Genomic DNA, 21,084 nt, shown 5'->3' with positions numbered 1-21,084 from the left:
GCCTGACCACAGTCAGCGCAAGCTGTCTGGTTGGTTGGGCAACCATGGTTTGGTTTTCCTTTATTGGACACGACCATGGCGACATCCCTGGAACCCTTTCCCTTGTCGTTGTCGATGAGCTGTTGTTCCAGTTCAAGATGGGAGCGGATATGGGTGGGACTATATGGAGCAGATGGCGAGCTGATAGTGATGGTGTCGGCTACGTGGTTTCGTACGTGAGGGAGGTCCTCGCCCATGGCATTGAGCATTAGGATAGTTAAGAAATCTTCCTCCTTAGGGATGCCAATGGCATATATGCGCCTGGCAAGGTCGGTGAGCTGAGTGCTAGTAAGCACGAAACACTCAGAGCGTCGGTAGCGCAATGCGAAAGCCTGTTGGATGAGTAGTATCTGCGCGATAGGTCCTACTTGCTCATGACAGGACTTGAGAGCCCCCCATGCGATGTGTGCATTGATGAAGGGGAGTAAGAAGTCCTGATCTTCCGAGCAGGAGCGAGTGCTCAACGCTGCGACAATGCAGAGGTTGTTGAGGTCCCAAGTGCTAGCACCCTCGGGGTCCAAGGTTTCGTCCGGACATGTCACAACACCAAGAAGGTAACCCCCCCCATGCTTAAGGAGCAGGTAGTTGCGCATTTTGGCGGACCATGTCCCCCAGTTATTCTGACCTCGGTCGAGAAGTTCGATCTTCTCTAGGTCCGTATGACTTAACGTGATGGCTGCTATCTTAGAGTTCGTAGCGGACATGGTGGAAGTGGTAGTCACAGCTTGGGGCAGTGAAAGCGGAGGAGGAGTCATTAACTTGGAAGTAGAGGGGGTGGATATGGCCGCTCTGGGGGTATTGCTATGGGTATTGGTACTGTTTGAATGCAGATGTTGCTTTACCATACTGGATGATGATAAGAAGGAAAGGAGCAAAGAGAAGAATGCGAGCAATCCCTGTTATTTAAGGGGTGCCCACGTCTATCAGCGAGGTACTTCTCGCTCGAAAGGGAAATATAACGATGTTTGATGACGTCGGTCAATGGATGATCGTTTCGATGACGTCAATCTCTAACTCTACACGCCGGCGGCGTGAATGTGGTGATAGATGCCCTATTGGGGCGACGTTGCCTAGAAGATATCTGCTCGCTCATTTTACGAGTGAGCAGGGCTCATAACCTATTGGACTAGACAAACGTCAGACTATAGTAGTAGTGTTAGTGTCTAGGTAGTATACGAAGAAATAAGAGACATACCCTCAGTCGTGGATAACGGACTGAGGGAAAAGGAAACAAGCGAGACGAAACATATAAATAATGGTTCAAATTCCTATGAGATACTCCGCCAAGCCGTGTCGCGTTGTCACGTGCGTGTTTCACGCGCCAACACCCGCATGTCATCAGGCTACCGACAACTTACATCATTTGCGTTAAGCTCAGCCATTGTTGTTGATTGAAGTAGAATTAACATCTGAAGATGAACGTGTTCGATAATTAATGCGTTCAGTTTCAATGAACAGGTCTTCGAAGTCACGTGTCACATATATTCAAACATAAACTATTTACGAATGCACGACTAATACCTGATGAATGCCCAGCGAGCGCCCAATGAATGCCCATTATATTCTCCCGCTGCTTAAACTTTGCATTTTCTCAATCTCATTTAAGCGTAGGGGAAATTCAAAATTCCCCGGAGTGGCCAAACGCCCGTTATTACATAATATTTTACGGAACATTTTTCTGCACCTCGAAATTTCGAATTTATCTTCCCACGAAATAGGATTGTAGAAGTTTATATTTTTCGGAAGGAAAAAATTTCGAGTATAAAATACACGTCAAATTGGTGTCGAAATAGGTTATTTGCTTTGTCATTTTTTCCGTCAGTCGAAATTTGCCATTATCCCAGTGATACAATTCAAAGTACGAATGCCTAACTTGACATTCTCATTTCAATTAAAATCTTACCCTAAGCAAAACTCAGAAACCGCCGGTGTGTCAGGCTGCTGACTCATGGTGCACCAAGGTCAAACACATAGGAAACCTTTCACCCACCCCACATTTTTCTTCATTTGTCACGAATGGCGTTGAAAAAGGGTTTGTTACTATCCGGGTCTGTAATAATGACTCGTTTTGATCACACCACGCAAAGATCACAAGGACTCAAATACAATAAATGTCCTTGACGATTTATCTCGCATCTACTCCGAGTCATCTATCTCACTAGATAGCTTGAATGAAAAGCTGGTAAGGCTCCGAACGTTCCATACGGGCCTTACCACTGCGACGTTCTGCCTTACGAGCGCGTTTCTCCTGGCGTCTCTCAGTCCTAGCCTCCCTCCTTGCGGCACGGCGTTGTCTTTTATCAAACTTGTGGGATGCAGACGACCCGAATCCATGCTTATTGCGACTCCTGTCATCCTCGGAATCTGATGAGGAAGACGAAGAAGAAGACGAGGAAGATGAAGAAGAAGACGAGGAAGACGAAGAAGAAGACGAGGAACTCGAGGCTCGGCGACGGAGGCCATTTGCCGTCCGGAGTTGGTTATAATCACCAAGCGGGGCCGCTCCCTCACGGCCGCTCAAGCGTTCTGACCCTTGGCAGAGAACGGCCTCCATTCTGCGAGGTCCGAAGAAGTACTGAAAAAAAGATGGTGAATAGTCTGATGGTGTTTCGCAGGACTTATACTGACTTGGTTCCAGTTATCAACGACGTCTCCTGCCGCATTGCGATTATTCGCTTTCATTCGTTTCTCGATGGCTCCAGTCATGAAGAACCCGCCTAGGAGTGCAGACATAGGATCATTTTCTACAATGGCTTGTTGCACTACGTACCAATAAGACTGGCACCTGTTATAAGGGGTATGGCATTCGATTTGATGCGTTGTCCCGCAGATAACGAACCTGCTTTCTTGATGTCTGCCAGGAATCTAAAAACCTTTTAGATCAATCCAAATGGGACGGCCTGATGAAAAGTCTACGGACCGTTTCCAACCCTCCTCCGAGATATCATGCGTCACAAATGGGTGAACACATAGTTGGCATGGGGGAGCTACCTCAGGGAAGCCTTTGCTCAGGTCCGTTTGGTTTGAGATGAGACACAGGGGAGGGAACTGGTCGTAACGCAGATGCTGAGGCGGCTGACGTTGCCACATTGGCGGAGGACCCGTGCTACCAAAGAATGAAGCCATGGACAACCCTCTACTCTCGCCATTTGAGGAAGGTACGCGATCTTGTGGCACAGCGCCTGGAGTCTGATTGTATGGGCTAAGACTGTTGTTTGGCTGGTATACAGGGTAATTTGATGATCCTGCCCTGTTATGGTCATATGGATCCCTAGCTCCTGAGGAAGCCCCCTGGTATGCTGGGTATTCCCCGCCTTTTCGGTCGTAATGACCAGTTGCTGGTGGTGCCTGATCTCCCTGATATCCTGGAGGAAGGTGGGATACTGATCCCGGAGACCCCTGGTATGTTTGCGGCTGAGGGTTGTACTCTTGATACGTGCTATCACGCGGAGCATAAGATGCCTCCTGGGTGTATGCAGGAGGTGGGCCTAAAGGTACCTGGTATTGGTTCTGTTGCTGCTGAGGAGCCGGGACAGGGGGCTCCAGATAGGTTGCGTACGGATTGTTAGATTTTTCATCGGGATAGTGACTCATGGCAGAAATGATGTGGGGATGATTGCCGCATAGACCACTCGTGGTGATTTTATATGCACGATGGCTACGTTACATCGCCTATCATAGTAATTACATGATGGCCTTTCGAGGGCTGTACAAAAATAGCCTCGACTGCGGAACGAAGCGCACTCGGCAGGCTGTAGCGCCGTCACAGCATATGATCAATAGCGAGATTAACGATCCTATACAGAGTGTGCCAGCAGTACTACCTAGCACTGCCATTTCCGCAGCTCGGAGTGACACATGTGCGAAGCTTACACCACCACTAGTGCACTCTTTTCATCTTGCGGACTCGGATTACAATCTATGCCATCGCGTCCCACGGAAGTACTCGCGCATCTCACGGCCAATCACATCTTGGTTCTCCCCTTGATCCGAACATAGTTACAATGTTTCAGACACGCACTAATAACCTGAAGTAGAAATCCAAGTTTGATTCGCTCCAAAACTAAAGCAAAGGCGTAAAATCGAATCTGGCATATCGATTTGGAACTAGCTGGAAAATATCACTGCAATCCGGTCAAACTTAGTAGTGATCCTCATCGTGAGGACAACATATTGCGATAAAGCAAGTAGGGCGTGGCGTGGCGTGGCGTGACAGGTATGGTCGGAAGCGAGGTGGCAAATTCTGCTCCTATGGACGTAATCGACGTGGTATTGACGAAACGACGTTAAGCATGAGGGGAATGATATGCATGAGAGTAAGTAGAAAAAAAGTAGGAATATCGCGCGTGTACAAGTCTTCTATCACGATGAGTGAATTCGTGAAATGTGGATGATTTAGTAGATGTGATATGCAACAATAGATGTTGATGATAGATTGTTACATCTAGGACTGGCTAAGCTTGAAGATCCAATGGAAATAATAAAACACGTACCAAAGTGCTGATAGCTATGTCCTCCGCCAGGACCTCAAGAACCCAAGAAAAAGCGTAAAACCCAATTCAAAACTGATGTCAAATCCGTCACAAAGTTCAGTGAAAAAAGAATCATCACCTACGTCGACCGGCGACTATTCTTAAAACCTCGCCGACAGACGAGTTTTGTACATTGCCCCGATTTGGCGCATTCCCTGGCCGCAGCTGATAGGACGATATTCAGTAAGCAAATGTGCCCCTGATGATGTATGCGAGTGAAGACCGACGTCAAGTTTGTTATGGCCACCATTGGGCCCATGACCAGAGACTGGTCCACCCGCAACCGGTACTTCTGGCGCACGACCGCCACATGTTATCAACTCATTTTGATTGCCTGTTCCCCCATTTGGATCCATCCTAGAGCCAGAAGCATACACGGCATATGCTGAAGGCTGACGACGGCGCACAGTGATTTCCGGTTCAGACGCGGAATAGGCGTCTGCCTCTGTAAACCCCACACCGCCAGGAGGAAGCCTCCGGCCGCGTGTTTGGGTGTCGCTAAAGTCGCTTTGTTGACTTTCTGCAGAGACCTGGCGTTGCAGGCTCAGGCTCCAGAAACTACGTTTATTCGCTAGGCTAGGCGGAACGGGTGGTTCTCGCGCAGCCACCGATCGCAACTTCGGATGGGTCCTGACTTTCCTGGGGGGAGGGGGAGTGAGAGGGAAAGATTTTGTGACTTGTGCAGGCCACAAAGGCCAGATGGAGTTGGATGGAGATGTGATTGTAATTGATGAAGAAAGTGGTAAATATGGATCGCTTGATGTACCTTGAGTGGGAGGGAAGGGGTATTCATAGCGCTGTGTCCCAAAATCAAAGGGAGTCCCAGTAACCTGAAGCATCCCAGACGAATGTCAGGATCGTGCAGTTCCTCGAGAACACATATATTAATCGAGAACAACGAGAACAGGGTTTAGGTGATTATGACCGCCACTCCACTACACGTGTCTTGGATCAATAGAAACTTACCTCCCCGGAGGAGCTAGATGATAAACTGAATCCAGAGTCCGAGTGAGACGCCTCAGATGGAGAAACCTGGGGAGGAGGAGCTGGGGCATGTTCCTCGTGGACGATCTGGTCTGGAGAAGGAGGCAGCGAGGACGCCTCTTCCGCATATTGGTTCACCTGGGACTGCACTGAAGCTATCCGTGTGTCACTTAAGTGTGACATTCAGTAGTCCCTTGCAAATTTGAATGTCGAGTCTCGACAGAGGAAGAAGAAGACGGAGAACCCGTCTCAAAGCAAGTCAGCGGACCATTTACATTTCCTGCAAACGCTGGCGGAACGTGTGCGGGGAATGTGACGCTGTGCGTGGGCCACGATCTTGCCTTCATCCGTCACGTCACTCTCTAGAAATTTCCGGGTCACTCACTTCTTTGTCCAGACCTTCGTTGGCTGCAGCAAAGTTTCATCGTAAACGGCGTTACTACGAGTCCGACGTGCCACGTACAAGGGGGTCTGAACCATTATTTCAGAAAAAGGATATCAACAATTGCAGAAAAATATGTTGAATAGCCAAGTGAATGATAATTTGATACACGACAACCTGAACAGTATCTACTTTGGAGGTTTCGGGTGATTAACTACTTGTGACTCGGTGATGTCTTGAATTTCGTTACGTTTACAGAACGTGTATTCGGTTGCTAATACGTGGCTGACTAGGAGCATGATGTAAAAGCCAGCCTCTCCTGGAACCGCGGCTCAAAGCGATCAAGCTTGGATCGAGGGTGGCATTTATATCATTTCACAACAAACTATTACTGTCCTTACCTTGAAAACAAATCATGCCTGTACGTCGGGTCGACCCACCTCCGCAGCCTCCAGGTCTCTTCTTACGTTTCTGGCTTTTCTTCGTCAAACTCGCCCACTCATTCACAGGCATGTTCAAGTCAAAGGGACCTTCTACAACGCTGCCAACGCCAGTGACAGCGGGAAGTCAGCCTGCCCGTCTCAAACCGCCTGTTCCCAGACGACTCGAGCTAGTAGATCTCAAGCTATCTAACAGGCACACTCCTCAGCGAAGCTCCCAGAAAAAAGGGCTCTCAAGTCAGTCTCCGGCAATGCACACTATGGCAGAAGAAATCCATCAAGGCACCCTCTATCGTGATGGTATCGGTAATCAGAATGAAGACTTGCGAACCAAGAAACATGCAACCTCCTCGTTTCCCGGTTTCATCGGACGAACAGTTTCCCCTGGCTGTGTAGCTGAAGGTAGCACTCTTCGTACACCAACTTCGCTCCGCAGTTTTGCCCAGCCTTTAGATCGGGACTTGTGCAACAGCATCACGCCTGGCGTAGCTGAGATATGGAGTCCAACTTTGGTATCGAGCAGCCCTCTTCCACCCCGAAGGCTCTCATCGCGTATCGCTTCCATCACAAATGGATCGGTTCTAGGCTCAAGCCCAGTGGGACCTCATTTAGCCAATATACCTCGTTTAACTGGCCCTCGTCTTCGTATCTCTTCGTCGGCGAGACTCACTCAAGTGAACGCATCTGAGTCGGTTCATAGCGTCAGCGCATGCCCGTTCGCAATTCGACGTGGGTTCTCAGGAGCATCTGTGGGGATACCTGACCCCTCGATCCGTCTTGAATCCCCTTGGAGCCCCTCGGACAAGACGCTACCTCATGATGTATGGATGAATTCAGAAGGTGTCCTAGCCAACGTTCGAGGCACTGTTTCCGTCTCATTCAATGCTACGAAATTTTTCCAAGACGATGTTGTAGCCCTCCAACACGAGCCTTACACGACGCTTCCGTGTGCTCCTTCTTCTCGGTTCTCGGACGACGGAGACGACTTTATATCCGTGTATTCAAATATCTTCGACCTCCCGGAAGAAGAGAAATATGAAGAAGGATCCAGCAAAGGTACATCTCAAGGTGACTCCTTCGATGTTAATGGTGCAGACAAGGGCTCTCCTCCCGGCGGAGCAGCAGGCGTTTTGGTTGCGACAACTCCTGTCGATGACTCCGCTGTTATCAAGTATGATGCTGCCCGGAATTCTACTGAGGATGCTGAGGTCGAGGACTTGGACAAGTGTGACACATCATCAGAGCTTGAAGGAGGTTTCTTCTATGTCATCTCCCAGTCAAAGCTTGATCTGACCTCGGATGACCACACGTCTGGTCTCGCCTACATGCCTTCCTCGAAGCACCGAGAAGCACATTCAGCCAGCGTTGCGTCTGAGCCTATTGACCACCCCGATCGCGCCACCAAACGTTTCTCAGTTCCATGTCTCCATTCCATCCGGGAATTTGATCAGAGCTCACTTCGCGCATCAACATCAGATTCTTCCCCTTCGAAACATTTCACTGCCGCAGAAAGCAGGAGCTTGAGAGCACTCGCTGACATTATATCTCTACTGGATTTTACTGCGATGGAGGCTGCGGAGACTACTGGCGTTCCTGAGATCTGTGGGTAAATCTTACTTGGTACGGGCCGATTGATGACACCTGTTCTACTGTATGATTCCATTCTTTTTACTCTATTCGACTCGATTATTCTGAATTCTGAAACGTTGTGGGCGAGAGCTTTTTCATAAAACCTGGTCAAGTTAACATCTGACCAATCTAGAAGCTTTTAGCTGCGCCGGCGCCTCCTTTTCCTTCAGACATGCATCGAGTTCTGTGAAAAGGTGCTGCGTATAAAAACAATTTATAGCTCGCGACTGGACATTTAATGTGACAATCATCGTCTGGCTTGAATCAAGTCCGTAGTTGATGCAGGGACTTGCATACACTAAATGATAATCTTATAGCCGCAATGAGATAACACCCAAAAAGGAATTCTGAACTCCGACATACTAGTGGAGCATTACGTTTGATTTGGATTTCTGGAAGGCTGCGGCAGTCTTTCCTTCATCCCACCCCAAAACATGTTCTCCTCTTTATTTTCGTGAGTTGGATGTTTAGTCTGTGATTTTAGTCTAAGGGATTTCGTAGAACAGCACCCCCTGTCGATCCGAAGGCCCAGAACTTATTCCCTGTCTCGGAAAGTTCAGATCTCCTCGGGGGGCTGGAGGCGAAGGATCTTGAGTGGACATGTGCAGGAGGCTTTACAGCAGAGACTCAGATTTTTTATCAGTTCTTACAGGATGGAACGATGTTGATGTGTCAAGTGATTCACTCGTCAATCGGGTGAGCTTTTGTTCGTTTGCGCTTGTTCGATTTGACTGATTATTCGGCAGTTTGTGGTATCCTACTATTCAGTTCACATGCAAGATCTATAACCCCACGACGAAAGAAACGATTTGGCGTTCTGTCAATGTTACAAACTTTACAACCGCTCCACCTGGTCTCGACAAGAGATCTAGCAAGGCAGATCAATTCTCCATCACCCACAAGCCTTCCTCGGATGATTCACATGCTGAAATGTACACCATTCGCGCAAACCTCTCAGACAACTTGCAGATATCACTCGATGTCTCACGTCCCTCTGCTGTACCCGGGTTCAAGATTGGCAAGGGGCCAAAAGGGGGATACTCGTACTTTGGGTCAGATCAACAGAAACCAGATGGCTACGTCGTCCATCGCTTCTGGCCTCGTACTAAAGCCAGTGGTCACATCATCCACAATGGCCGTGCAATCGTTGCTGAGGGCCACGGCATGCTCGTTCATGCTATCCAAGGCATGCGTCCCGACTTACTTGCATCGCGATGGAATTTCGCGCACTTCCAAAGCGACGCCCATGACGGTGTATCTGCAATCCAAATGGAATTCAAAACTTTGGACACTCATGGTCGCCATGGACCTGGCTCTGGCGGAGTCGTAGTCAACGTTGGTTCATTAGTGCTTGGTGGGAAGCTAGCTGCGGTCACAGCAGAGACTAAATGGGCAGGCGAAGGACAGTCTATGAAAGCTGTGATGTCGCGTGCCCATCACCTCAACCCTGTCCATGATCCGGATACTGGCTACATGCAGCCTACTGCGGTTGAGTTCCGATGGGCAGGCCCATCCCTGCTGCCTGGTGTGGATGGTTCTGTCAATGCATCTGTGCATCTTGATGTCGGCAGTCCATCTTCACCTAAGGGTTTAATTGAGAAGGTGGACTTCCTTGCAGAGATCCCGTATGTGATCAAGACAATGGTCAGTTACGTTGCAGGCACAAAGCCATATATTTATCAGGTAATTGGGAGGTGTTGTATTCAACTTATCCGGTAGCTAACAGCGATCTGATAGTGGCAAGACAAGGCCAAGCTTGTTGTGCGTGGTCCAGATGCAATTATTCCCGGGCTTTCCGAAGGATTAGATGTAGAAGGGTTGCTATACACAGAAGCCTCGTTCATATCTTAGATGCCTATTCATCTTCACATCTACATTTTCCCCTGCGTGTAAGTATACTGTTGCTTTAATGTAATCTCGTGGAATGCTCGGCATTCTTTTTACTTCTGAGGGTGGGAGCCGTATGATTAGCTTCCTAGGCGAATGTAAATCACAGAGTAGATGCTCTTTCTTCTGAACGGCTGACAAAAGAGCAAGAGAAGTGTATGGGTTGGCTGAGAGGCGGTGATAGTCAGAAATAAACGAGGCAGTATAAGAATTTCACACACATGGCTATACCGGCGGTAAATTCTTTCTTCACATCGATTTCTTCACCCAAGATGTCCTTCGACTTCACAATGCGAAATGTCGCGAGAATATTCACAATGGCGATCCAGATCACCGCCTCCGCTGTGAATCTCCCTGGGCCTGTTGTCAATCTTATGAGCTACCTGATTGAAGCCTCGATCATGATGAGGATTGCATACATATACGACGACCGAGCCCAAAAATTGGGTCAGCGGAGATGGGCTGGAGGTTCGAGTTGTTTTCAGCTGTGAGGTGCCGTTCAGGCCTAAAGTCTTCAACATCGGCCCCGTGTGTTGATTCATCTCTGCTCATTGCCCTTCACAGATAATATCAGCCAGTATTACAAATATGCGAGTTCCGCGTACAAACCAAACGTTGTTTATCACCAATGCGCCTGCAATATTTATTTTAGTCAGTTCTGAGTACTTGATAAATTCGTCCTCACCCTTGGGAATGAAGCAATCATCATAAACATCGTCCTTTGAAGTAGCATGGGGTATGCCTGTCCCTACGTTAGCAACAAGAAACCCGAGTATGATAAAGGCGACTAACCCAGAGGAACCACAGGAATCCATCTCAGCAGCTCTCGAAGGATCGCATCGACGTACGGTAGCAGCGGTCGGTCGTCGAATTCTGGCAATCTGCTAGTTACCCCTATGACAGAATCAATCTCTGCCTGACCCTTCGCCTGCACCTCTGGATAGAGAATCATGGCGAGAATGAATGTATGCAGCATCGATGAGCTCTTTTATCTACTTGTCAATAATAGCACTCCCAGCAAGGGGAAAAAACATCTACCGACTCAAAGCCAGCTGCGATGATATTCACAGAATATTGAGTATACTTATGCCCAGGACACGGGTCATAGATGAAAAGTTACCTATAAAGGCAGTAGCTGCCGCCGCTTTTATAGCGGCTTCTTGTTTATGTTGGTCTTCCTTCTCGTCGATTTGAGCTAAGCAATCAGATACCATGGAATGAGTGGCCAACCCGGCATCCTAGTGTGTGCACTTTAATCATCGAGTAGCACTCGGATTGTTAAGGACATACAATATTCTTCTTGACCAGATTGAACGGCACATTGAGCACTTGTCCTGCTAATTCTCTCGCACGAGCAGCGTCACGTTGAGATCCTAGACCAGGGAGCCACGCAGGCAGGCGAGCGACTAACGTGAATGAGCGGCATTCTGGAACAGGCTTTTTTTGCTTACGTATTGGAAAAACGGACACGATGGCGCTACGCTCAGGGGAGAGTGCCTTTGCGAGTATATCGACAAGTTCTTTGACATTGGCAACTATTGGATCGTTGCGCGGAGCTACATCGTACCCGTAGGTAAACGCCATAACGTTCGAGGCAATGAATCTAGATTATTATATATTAAATTTCTTCGCGATTGCAATGTGATTTACCTCTGGATATGGATTTCGAAATGTGATGGATCATCAAGCAGATCCTTCAGCAATGCTCGAACTCTTTTCGTGTGGATGTGATGATAGCGTGATGCACTCTCCAAGCGAAGTGCATGGTGAAACATCTTGCGGTGAAGTCTCCAGTCAGTGCCGTGGTAAGGCAGCATGACGGTACTAAAATCGAGGCCAAAACTGGATTATGATGAACGTTAAATGGTGGTCAAAATATAGACCAAAGCATACAGCTCGTTTGTTGCGATAAAGGGGCGATCAGAATATATGGCGGAACGTTGATCCATGAGTGCTCTTGCAACCTTTTCCGAATTGACCACGATAAAGTCAAGTCCAAGGAGGCGAAAATAGATCAGATCGCCTGTATTGGGGTGAGCACGTCCCATTTACTAGAATGTACCCGCTGCACACCATATTTTTTCCTCCAGTGTGTATATGTTAGCCATGGTCGAGCAATATTCAATTGGAGGAAGTTGCCCATGATGGGAAGCGGTTTCGGACCTGGGGGGAGTGGTAGTCTAGCCATTCTCTCAAACCTTGGAATAACCAAGGCAATAAGAACGCAAGCTACTAACACCCAGACAACGATATTGATGAGACTGTTCATGTTTGTGGGGGAAGTGACGCGAGTGGCGTATGCAATTTATACGTATCTTGGAGACCCTTCGGTACCGTGGAGAATTATGGTCAGCAGCAAATCTTTCTTTTCAGTGTTGAGTAATTAACTCAAGGCATAAATATTCACTCGGTGTAATGGGACGGACTGCAAGGGGAACCAAGGCCAGACCTCTATAGCGGGAGGCTACGGCTCTATCTATCGAGGACACGCGCTTGCCGAGTACGAGCCGGGACACCTGCTACTGCGCTCGGACCTGCCTCTGATGGGACGCCCCGCTCCGTCGGATATGTTTAGTCCTGCAGCTGAAGTCGAGGAATAGATCAACGATTTGATGCGTGGTTCAAGGGGTCAACATCATTTTCGTGCCGATTGCCACGGTAGGCGGATTGAGCGACATGGATTGGTTTATAAAAGACTGGTGTATTGAGCAGAGAGATTTCCCCACAAGTACTCTGGGGGTGAATAGTAAACACATCAGTGCCTCTTGATATTATTAGAATAACACTACCCCGGAAATCATCACCTCTTGGAAAACCCACTCAATAGTCAACGCAACATATCGTTTGATTGAGGGATTGCATTAGATTCCATGTCATGTCAGCTGCCGCATCTGAAACCTGAGTCTAGTGTCCGTTTGATGGTTCGATCATTTGTTGATAGGTGACGGCACTGGCCGGTCAGTCGGTATCAAGGCCAATAAGAATGTCCAAACCCACCATTGCTGACCTCGTAAATGATCCGCGCTTCAAGACTTGGCCCAAGCAGATCGCACACAATCACCGCGGCCCGTTGTAGCCAGACGATTCCTCTGTTTTCCACAGCCACCCGAAGCCAGTAGCAGCACCTATGTATCCTCATCGAACCACAACGGCGGTACAGAATTCTATACAAGTGAGTCGAATGAGTCATGAGCTACCTGTGTTTTTGTGAAATGAAAAACAGGACGCACTCTTTCCCATATCGTCGCTAAAACCTCGCCAGAAATGCCCAATGTTTTATGCGAGATCACGCCAAGTCAATGGCACGAGAAATTCCTCGGACGGATGTTTAACTCGTTTCAAAAGTAAGCCAAGATATCTTACAGAGATTAGTCCTAGGTAACGCGTTTTCACGATTACCCCGCGGAATTCGGCAATTTCATCATACACCCCTGGTGAGTAATAAACAAAAAAGTCTGAATCGAAACGGGGAAATAAGCAGAAGCGGTCACATCGGGAGCAAGATCCTGAAGATTGTGAACCAAGTACTCACGGATCCGAAGAACTCCGATCCCTTCCCCTTGATATCCCGACAAGGGATTTGACTGCTTGAACCTGGATCGGTGATGTAGATGATCTGAAATAGATGATCGATAGTTTGCTCCGGCGTCGGATAGAGTGTCATAGCGGAGGAGAAAGACGGTGATGTAGGCGCGCTCCGAGAGGAACTCCAATCGATATCTCCACAACCTTCCACAGCTTCCACTCTTTGCTATAAGGAGCGCTGTCATGTGCACTTGTAATGGTGTCATAGCTATCACGTAAAATGGGACACGAGGAGCCTCGGGTATTACGGTTTGGGGGTTGGCGTAGGTTGGCGTTCATCGAAAGCTACTTTCAGGAACGTGACGCTGAAACGTCTTTGAGTTGTACGAAGTACAAAATATATTGCCCGTCACCGCGAGATGGTCAACACAAGCGGATTCGACAAAGACATAAAGAAGTTACATAGTCAGTATTCCCTGCCTCACTTTCCTGACTGGTCCGTAGAAGTATGCCAACATGCCACAGAAGGATATTCTGCAAGGAAATGGTACAAGATCCGGCAACCATCAAGAGATGCGTCAAAGTAACGACCACTCAGCGATAGTACACGCCAGTGCTTCCGAACAGCTGAAATTCGAATTCGTGCTGCAAAAGCGGAGGTGGGCCCCGAAAGTCAATTGGGTCACGAGGCTCCAGCTGGCAATTGGCACCCTTTGAGTCTTAACACCAGACTGGCAGAGACTTCAAATTTTAGATGCGAGTATATATATTGAACCTACTGCAGGGATATCCACAGCACGTATGATTTGATTGAATAAAGCTGGCAGACCCCAGTCACATCAATAGCAAAGGCCCTGGCCGATCGGTGATGATCAGCAGCGCGGTCACCAACATTAATATCGGTCACTGGCCATGGCAAACAACCCGCAAAGCTAATAATAGCCCAATATGATTAAAGTCGCGTGCGAGGGATGATTTATGAAGACCTCTTGCAAGGTGCTGGCTGACTTTTCGACTTGAGTGACAGGAGTCGGTGAAAGCGGCTGAAAGCGGGAACGATATGGCACAGCCAAGCCCAACCGATGGGCACAGCCACACATACCGTCATGACTTCGGTAGCGGCACCGCAGCTTCAAGGCTATCAAATCCTATAACTTGATCAAGGAAATACACTGGTTCGACAGAACCATGTACAATGTTTCGCCCAGTCACGCCCAGAGCTCCTTCAATTTCCTCGATATCCTGGCACTTCCCTTCAGCTGGCGCTCGAGCAGCAAGAGTACTAATCACAGCACGTTCAAGTTCATATCATGTATTCCATCCCACGCCAAAATTCAGCGGTCTTGTCCATGTTCAAGTTAACGATTGTATGAGGAGGCAAATATGGCATGCACAGAGAGGAATTGCACCATTTCATTCTTCCGGGCCAAACCAGGGACTTCCTCTCATACCGATGCTATTGGGAGCCTTCAAGGCATGTTCACCTGAATAACTCTTGCAAGTCCTATACTTAGTTTTTCAGGCATCTACTACCATAGAGGTAGCGCGTACCACTGCCCGTATTGCACTTACATTCCTGCCCCTCATCCTTTTCAAAAACCGCTGGTCAAAGAAATACCTCAAGCACCACGACAAATTTCATCCTGGTACACCGGTCGATGAAGAGAAAAAAGCCGCGCTTTTAAAACGTATACGTGCAAGGACGCTTGTTTTTAACGTACTTTTGTTTGTTCCTGTCACATTATTCTGGTTGGCAATTCTAGCAAGCGCCGAGCAGACACCTATCACAGGACGGTATGTCATGTATAGTATTCAATTTCTGCCTATCAGCTAAGTTGATTTACAGATGGCGGCTTATCGTTCTATCGCCCGAAGAGGAGGATGAGATAGCTGCGCAGCTCAAAGGCCCGAATTGGTATCACGCTGTCACTGAAATTCTCTCAACAGACGGTCAACTCAAGTTGATTCCAGCCACTGATTGGCGATATCAGTGGGTACGTGACACCTTACGGCGATTAGAGGTTGGCATTCCCGTATTGCAGCGCGAACAAGAGTTGGCTTCGCATTGGTTGGATACAACTCCTGATCAGCCGCCATTACCTCCACCTGCAGAGTATCCCCTACGACCTCGGCCCCGAGCCACGGACACCATGAGAAGGTGGTCGGAAGGTCTCTGTGGGCGAAGCTCACCTCATTCAGCTCATGTCATCGCTGGACCACCATATTCACTGCTTATCGTTGATAAACCCGATGCGGCTAATGCATTTTCTTACGGCTTTGGGCCAGATGGTGCTTGCGGCATTGTGGTTTACTCCGGATTCATTGACAACATCCTTTCGAAAGCTCCTTCTACAACTTTCTCCTCCGGCTACACGCCACAAGGTCTACCTGAAGAAAGCTCGTGGTGGGCACACCTTTTCGGTTCGCTCTTTATTTCGCCATTATCCACATTACCACCCCATCCAGTGCCCACAGAGCAACAAACAGCCGAACTCGCCATTCTCCTTGCCCATGAAGTTGCACACCTCGTTCTCTCGCATCACCTGGAGACGCTCTCATCCGTCACTATCATGGTCCCTGCTTTGATTTCCATGTTTGCTGACTTCACACGTACCCTCTTATTCCCCGTAACGATGCTCTTTGGGCCGTTTGTCAATGACGCAGTTGCCCAGCTGGGTAAAGTTGGTTCTGGGGAACTGACCAAAATAGGGGAATACTGCACGAGTGTGCACCAAGAGATAGAGGCGGATGTTGTATCCGCCAGGATCCTTGCGCATGCCGGTTTTGATGCGCGCCAGGCAGTAGCATTCTGGGAACACAAACAGAATGCGCCTCAAGCTGCTGAATGTTCTCTGACTGGTCGCCCGGAGACAAGCAATTCGAGTTGGGCGCTTACACGACAGATCATGGGTTCCTCACATCCTGTGAATGAGGTTCGCATAGAGAAGCTTAAGAGCGAACTCGTTCGATGGGAACTGGAAAAACGCGTCGCGGAGAAGAAGCGTATTATGGGAGAGCCGGAACGAAGCTCGATATTGGCATTCGTTTGAGAAATAGATCCTTTTGATATATTTTATCTCTCTCCAAGTCCACTGATGAATGAGGGAAAGATACAGCAAGTGTACTCAATTTATTCAAGTCATTACTACTGTAAATAAAGAATGATTGGGAATCTGAATAATACTTGTCCGTCCGCGAATTTCTTGTTTCTAACGTATGCAAGGACGACAGTTGTTCCCGTAGAAGTGACTCCCATGTGCACGCTCTACCTGCACTCCACCGCTCCTGCCAATGTGCTTGGCTGTCTGCGCACTAGTATGTGTCAATGCCGTTTTCGTATGTTATCCTGATGACAATTATTCGGGAGAGGTACAATAAAAACAGCCAGAAGCGAGTCCAGCGTCCAGCATTTTTTATCGTTGCATCAGGATTATCGTATTAACAATGGGAAGTGCGGCGGAGACGGAGACAGCAGCTTGTGCTTGCGGAGATTGGGCTTGAGCCGCACCATTAGAGTGTGCTGTGGCGTTGCTATCGGGAGGACATGCGGCAGGCTTTCCGTGTTTCAATGGAATGATTTTTATCTGTTTTCTCTTGCTGATGCATTCCTCTACGTAATATGAGATGGGTTGGATATTCGAGAAGGACAAAGGTGACACACACTTAGCATACGGAATATCGACAACTCCTGAGGAACGCTCGCGGAACTCGATATCTTCACCGCCTGGTCTGCCAGAGACGATTTCGAACCCAGTGGAAAAGGCGGGGTCGGGATGATGTATCATGGGCATCGGGGTGTATGAGACTGAATAGAGAAGACAACCGGCCACCAAGGGTGCTTAGTACATGCGATGTTCATGATCGAGGATGGAGGCGGTGTCATACAGAAACCTGAATATCGAGGTCAGGAAATAACAGCACTGGATGAGACATTAACGACATACCTGAGTGCGATCTGGTAGGTCGTCGGAAAAACTTTGGTACCCGGCGCTGATTGGCTGACGGACTGGAGGTCGTGTCATCGGCCTGGAAGATAGGTTTGAGTGCAATAGGCACGAGTGTGTCACGTACAGAGATGGAATGGCTGAACGGGACGTCATGTTGGCATCAGCCCTACATATGTTTAAATGATTGATGAGTTCCGCTTTATGAAAGTGTCACGTACAGCGAGTACCAACAAGTTGACATAGTCATCCAACACTGCGAGTTTAAAGTATGGCTTGATTAGGATATTACTCAAACACTGCCACCGATGGCAGCCTGGGTCACGACTCACGGCTCACGATCCACGAATATATCAAGTCCACTTCCTTTTCCAAATGACCGCCTCCTTGCGAGTACATCATGCATGTGGAGAACAGTACGTTCGTGCTAATGACGGGGGTTGTATTACAGTATTCTTTTGCTTGAATATCATTGTGATGTGCATGTTGCGAGTCTGAAAAAGGCGTGAGAAGGATCAAATGAACGGTTAAGTATATGCAGGTGTCACATCTGAGCATGACCAGCAGCTACACCAAAGTTATGGGAAGTTTGTAATTTATCCTTCAGGCCATCTGAGGCTACGAAGCTTGAGGTTAGTCCATTCTTTCGCTCGATCCCACGTCAAGATTTAACGGCACGTTGCAGCCTTGTGGATGATTGATATATCAACCCTAGGCTGTCGCGCTCGTCTTTATCACTTCACGTAAAAGGGTTTACACTGTCCCTGGTCGACACATTCTTTCTCCTGGGTGAAAATTGTATTCCGAGACCGTATATATGACTGCTGCTTTCTCCCGGGCCAGGGCTAAACCACCCTGCTGGTTGTTCTCACCGCTGCTGCTGCCAGATATTAAGATACACCTTCCCGACATCCCCTCATCTTCCCAAATTTTCGGTCATGTCATCCTATACCCCACAGACAGATTTGTCACTTGAACGGTCTCGTCTTATCGGAATAATTCTGGGAGGTGTATCCTACGGTGCGTTTTCGGCCCACTCACGAGGATTCGGTAGTTGACCTCTGTACCATGATAGGCGTATACCTTCTCCTTACTGTACAAGCGGTGACTGCTCTCATGCAACGTCCCCGACGTGGGCAGAAAATTGCAAACAATCGTCGCATGCTTCTTTGTTACACCCTCATCACGTTCGCACTTTCGACGATATGCTTTGCTTGCAGTACCAAATATACCGAGGTGATCTGGATAACCCTTCGCGATGCACCTGGTGGACCCGTTGCGCTGATTGAGAACTCAATGCACTACCGTATCAACTTTGTGGCGATACTCTGGCAAGCACCTTTATCTATCCACCTACACACAACGTTGACAATCCCATCTAGTGGTTACGTCGCGGAGTGGTTCATGCAAGCACTGCTCGTGAGCCGAATAGTTTGCCGTATGTGTAAGCCTGACCCCTGAAATACTTAGCTTTACCGATGTTTCGTGCTATGGGATTGGGCGAGACATGTGATGATCCCCATGTTCGTCGTCTATATCGGCATGATTGGTGCAGCTAGATTATTTACAAAACGGTCGTAGTTGCTGACATCTTGAGCAGCAGCAGCCATCGTCGTGTTGGTCCAGGCGGGCACCGGGGCTTCATTTTACACTATCAACGCCACGCTTGCATACCTCGCCTTCTTAGTGGCAAACACTGTGCTTTATACCATTCTCGTGGCGAAACGCCTGCTCTCCATACGAAGCGAGATGAAGACGGCGTTGGCTGAATATGACTCTAGCATCTATGATACCATCATCCTCATGGTCGTCGAGTCCGCCATGGCATACACTGTCTTCGTCATCATCTTCATAGTTGCATTTGCTGTGCATTCAGACACTGTTTCCACGCTATGCTTCCTATCCATTTACCAAGTTCAAGTAAGCATGTAAAGACCTGATTTATCTGTGTCTCTGACACTGGCTTCTTTTTCCAAAAAAATAGGGCATTACGCAGTTGTTCATCATCATACGCGTGGCACGAGGGAGGGCAGTTACCCATGCTTGGTCGACCCGAAATGCTCCAGCGGCACCTACGACTCTGGCGTTTGCAGGGACCACATCAGAAGGAACCAACGCAACTACGCCAGAGCAGGACAGTGCCAGTGAATCGTGTTCTGTTTCGGCAAAGTCGGCAGAGGCAAATGTATAGCGTACCACAAGCGTGCCGTACTTGATTTATTCCCTAACTTTACTTATAACCTCTTTGTAATTTTATAGTCAATTTCTAGTTTCAATTGATTACCACTTTACTTATGATATGCGGTAGGTAGATAAGTACTGTCCACAAATACATCCGTCGTGAAATATCTTCGACGAAGACCTGAGCACAGTGGTATAAAGTTGGTTAAAACTTCTGTGAAGTGTATGAACCGTGGGGTGAACCACGTAGTCGCGGGTACCTCCCTCTTGGCGAGGAAATAAAATGTTCGCGGATCCGGGAAAGTATCCTACCGATCGCTGGATGGCCTGGGCTTCTAGTCCGTCAAAAGTTCGATTAACGGTGATGGTTCGCATGAAAACTCATATCTTCCTTTGGCACCCTCTCGCTCTTGCGTCGAGTGAATCTGTGTCTGATTGGTCCAAGTGGGACTTTGCCGTGAGTGACACTCTGGTTGGGAGTAGGAAAAACTGAAGTGAGAAAAAGATATGTAAGTCTGCGGAAGAGTGTGAGTGCGAAGGGGTGTGGAGACCACTGACCCCTGGGGGATATAAGTGCGCTGATGAATCAAGTATTCGTCAGCGAGGGTTATACTATAGAGAATCTGAGATGATAGATGATAGATATAGCGATACTAATGATAACAAGTGCGAGACTGAGGCTTCGAGACTGGATGTGATTGCCTGGCAGTAGGGATTATGCTGTAAAATAGTAAGGGTCCTCGGTTGTCGCTGGGCCGAATGGAATGCGAAAAAAGGAGGCAGAAGGGAGTGGCGTCGTGTTTGACAGCGTAGGGTCTGAATGACGAGAACGAGAGTACGAGAATGAGTGAACGGTTGGACGAATTGGTATCTTGTAGACAGTATAAGAAGAGACATGTGTAATTATTGACAAGTGCCGAAGTTGTGGGCTGCGAATAGGATGCAAACACATCGGGGTGAACGATATTTAAAAGAGGTTTATATGTTGTACAAAATGTGAAAACAATATTTGATATTTAAACTAACATAAAGATGGGTGCACGACTTCAAATTTTGGTGGTGTTTTGTGTGTCATCCAAAATATCAAATATTCACAACCATATTCCCACAGACAATATGTCAACAAATATAATAAATATAATCAGATTTTCCATGTCTGCTTCAATTTAAAGTTTGATTCTTACATAAAACTTTGGAGAAAACTTGAAGTTTTGCCAAAGCTTGACATTTAAATCGAGTTTTAATGTCATGTCATCTGTAAAACTTCAAGTTTTCTCCAAAGTTTTACATGGAAATTGAACTTTAAGTTGAAGCAGACATGAAAAATCTGACTATATTTCTTATGTTTGTTGACGTATTGTCTGTGGGAATATGGTTGTGAATATTTGATATTTTGGATTACACACAAAACACCACCAAAATTTGAAGTCGTGCACCCATCTTTATGTTAGTTTAAATATTAAATATTGTCTTCACATTTTGTACAACATATAAACCTCTTTTAAATATCGTTCACCCCGATGTGAAATGATGAGAACGAG

The 21,084-nt window shown here is 47.7% G+C and overlaps 8 protein-coding genes across 8 annotated transcripts; 4 read left to right on the top strand and 4 right to left on the bottom strand.

The window, feature by feature from the left end:
* Positions 1-1,763: 1,763 nt before the first annotated feature.
* Positions 1,764-3,713, bottom strand: F5891DRAFT_1007953 (uncharacterized protein). The gene is made up of 4 exons (XM_041360512.1): positions 2,960-3,713; positions 2,810-2,904; positions 2,668-2,756; positions 1,764-2,614 (listed from the first exon to the last, which is right to left on the bottom strand). Exons 1-4 carry the CDS (start codon positions 3,631-3,633, stop codon positions 2,198-2,200), a joined length of 1,275 nt encoding a protein of 424 aa, XP_041230762.1. The 5' UTR covers positions 3,634-3,713; the 3' UTR covers positions 1,764-2,197.
* A 627-nt stretch (positions 3,714-4,340) lies between these two features.
* Positions 4,341-5,857, bottom strand: F5891DRAFT_1007941 (uncharacterized protein). Its single transcript, XM_041360511.1, has one exon. It carries the CDS (start codon positions 5,408-5,410, stop codon positions 4,673-4,675), a length of 738 nt encoding a protein of 245 aa, XP_041230761.1. The 5' UTR covers positions 5,411-5,857; the 3' UTR covers positions 4,341-4,672.
* Positions 5,858-5,898: 41 nt separating this feature from the next.
* F5891DRAFT_1007939 (uncharacterized protein) lies at positions 5,899-8,236 on the top strand. The gene has a single exon (XM_041360510.1). It carries the CDS (start codon positions 6,353-6,355, stop codon positions 7,985-7,987), a length of 1,635 nt encoding a protein of 544 aa, XP_041230760.1. The 5' UTR covers positions 5,899-6,352; the 3' UTR covers positions 7,988-8,236.
* A 204-nt stretch (positions 8,237-8,440) lies between these two features.
* F5891DRAFT_1183120 (oxidative stress survival, Svf1-like protein) lies at positions 8,441-9,857 on the top strand (the record flags this gene model as incomplete). The annotated part of the gene is made up of 4 exons (XM_041366247.1): positions 8,441-8,460; positions 8,508-8,702; positions 8,753-9,689; positions 9,744-9,857. 4 exons carry the CDS (start codon positions 8,441-8,443, stop codon positions 9,855-9,857), a joined length of 1,266 nt encoding a protein of 421 aa, XP_041230759.1.
* A 3-nt stretch (positions 9,858-9,860) lies between these two features.
* On the bottom strand, positions 9,861-12,622 carry F5891DRAFT_677167 (cytochrome P450). Its single transcript, XM_041372755.1, has 14 exons — positions 12,301-12,622; positions 11,967-12,218; positions 11,787-11,916; positions 11,544-11,735; positions 11,345-11,496; positions 11,184-11,299; positions 11,014-11,131; positions 10,932-10,945; positions 10,686-10,878; positions 10,579-10,635; positions 10,503-10,527; positions 10,313-10,449; positions 10,115-10,253; positions 9,861-10,060 (listed from the first exon to the last, which is right to left on the bottom strand). The coding sequence occupies exons 2-14, from the start codon at positions 12,160-12,162 to the stop codon at positions 9,997-9,999; spliced, it is 1,533 nt and encodes a 510-aa protein (XP_041230758.1). The 5' UTR covers positions 12,163-12,218; positions 12,301-12,622; the 3' UTR covers positions 9,861-9,996.
* Positions 12,623-14,526: 1,904 nt separating this feature from the next.
* Positions 14,527-16,555, top strand: F5891DRAFT_1007922 (peptidase family M48-domain-containing protein). Its single transcript, XM_041360509.1, has 3 exons — positions 14,527-14,892; positions 14,941-15,212; positions 15,265-16,555. Exons 1-3 carry the CDS (start codon positions 14,614-14,616, stop codon positions 16,466-16,468), a joined length of 1,755 nt encoding a protein of 584 aa, XP_041230757.1. The 5' UTR covers positions 14,527-14,613; the 3' UTR covers positions 16,469-16,555.
* A 276-nt stretch (positions 16,556-16,831) lies between these two features.
* F5891DRAFT_976158 (uncharacterized protein) lies at positions 16,832-17,518 on the bottom strand (the record flags this gene model as incomplete). Its single annotated transcript, XM_041376585.1, has 4 exons — positions 16,832-17,223; positions 17,265-17,309; positions 17,363-17,424; positions 17,490-17,518. 4 exons carry the CDS (start codon positions 17,516-17,518, stop codon positions 16,832-16,834), a joined length of 528 nt encoding a protein of 175 aa, XP_041230756.1.
* Positions 17,519-17,973: 455 nt separating this feature from the next.
* F5891DRAFT_1102582 (uncharacterized protein) lies at positions 17,974-19,704 on the top strand. The gene is made up of 7 exons (XM_041363602.1): positions 17,974-17,994; positions 18,051-18,382; positions 18,438-18,693; positions 18,745-18,781; positions 18,833-18,911; positions 18,963-19,282; positions 19,347-19,704. The coding sequence occupies exons 2-7, from the start codon at positions 18,301-18,303 to the stop codon at positions 19,551-19,553; spliced, it is 981 nt and encodes a 326-aa protein (XP_041230755.1). The 5' UTR covers positions 17,974-17,994; positions 18,051-18,300; the 3' UTR covers positions 19,554-19,704.
* The last annotated feature ends 1,380 nt before the right edge of the window (positions 19,705-21,084 follow it).

The sequence above is a fragment of the Suillus fuscotomentosus genome, assembly GCF_016647785.1.
Source record: "Suillus fuscotomentosus strain FC203 chromosome Unknown F5891scaffold_7, whole genome shotgun sequence".
Classification (NCBI taxonomy): domain Eukaryota; kingdom Fungi; phylum Basidiomycota; class Agaricomycetes; order Boletales; family Suillaceae; genus Suillus; species Suillus fuscotomentosus.
This window is presented reverse-complemented; position numbering and strand designations above follow the sequence as displayed.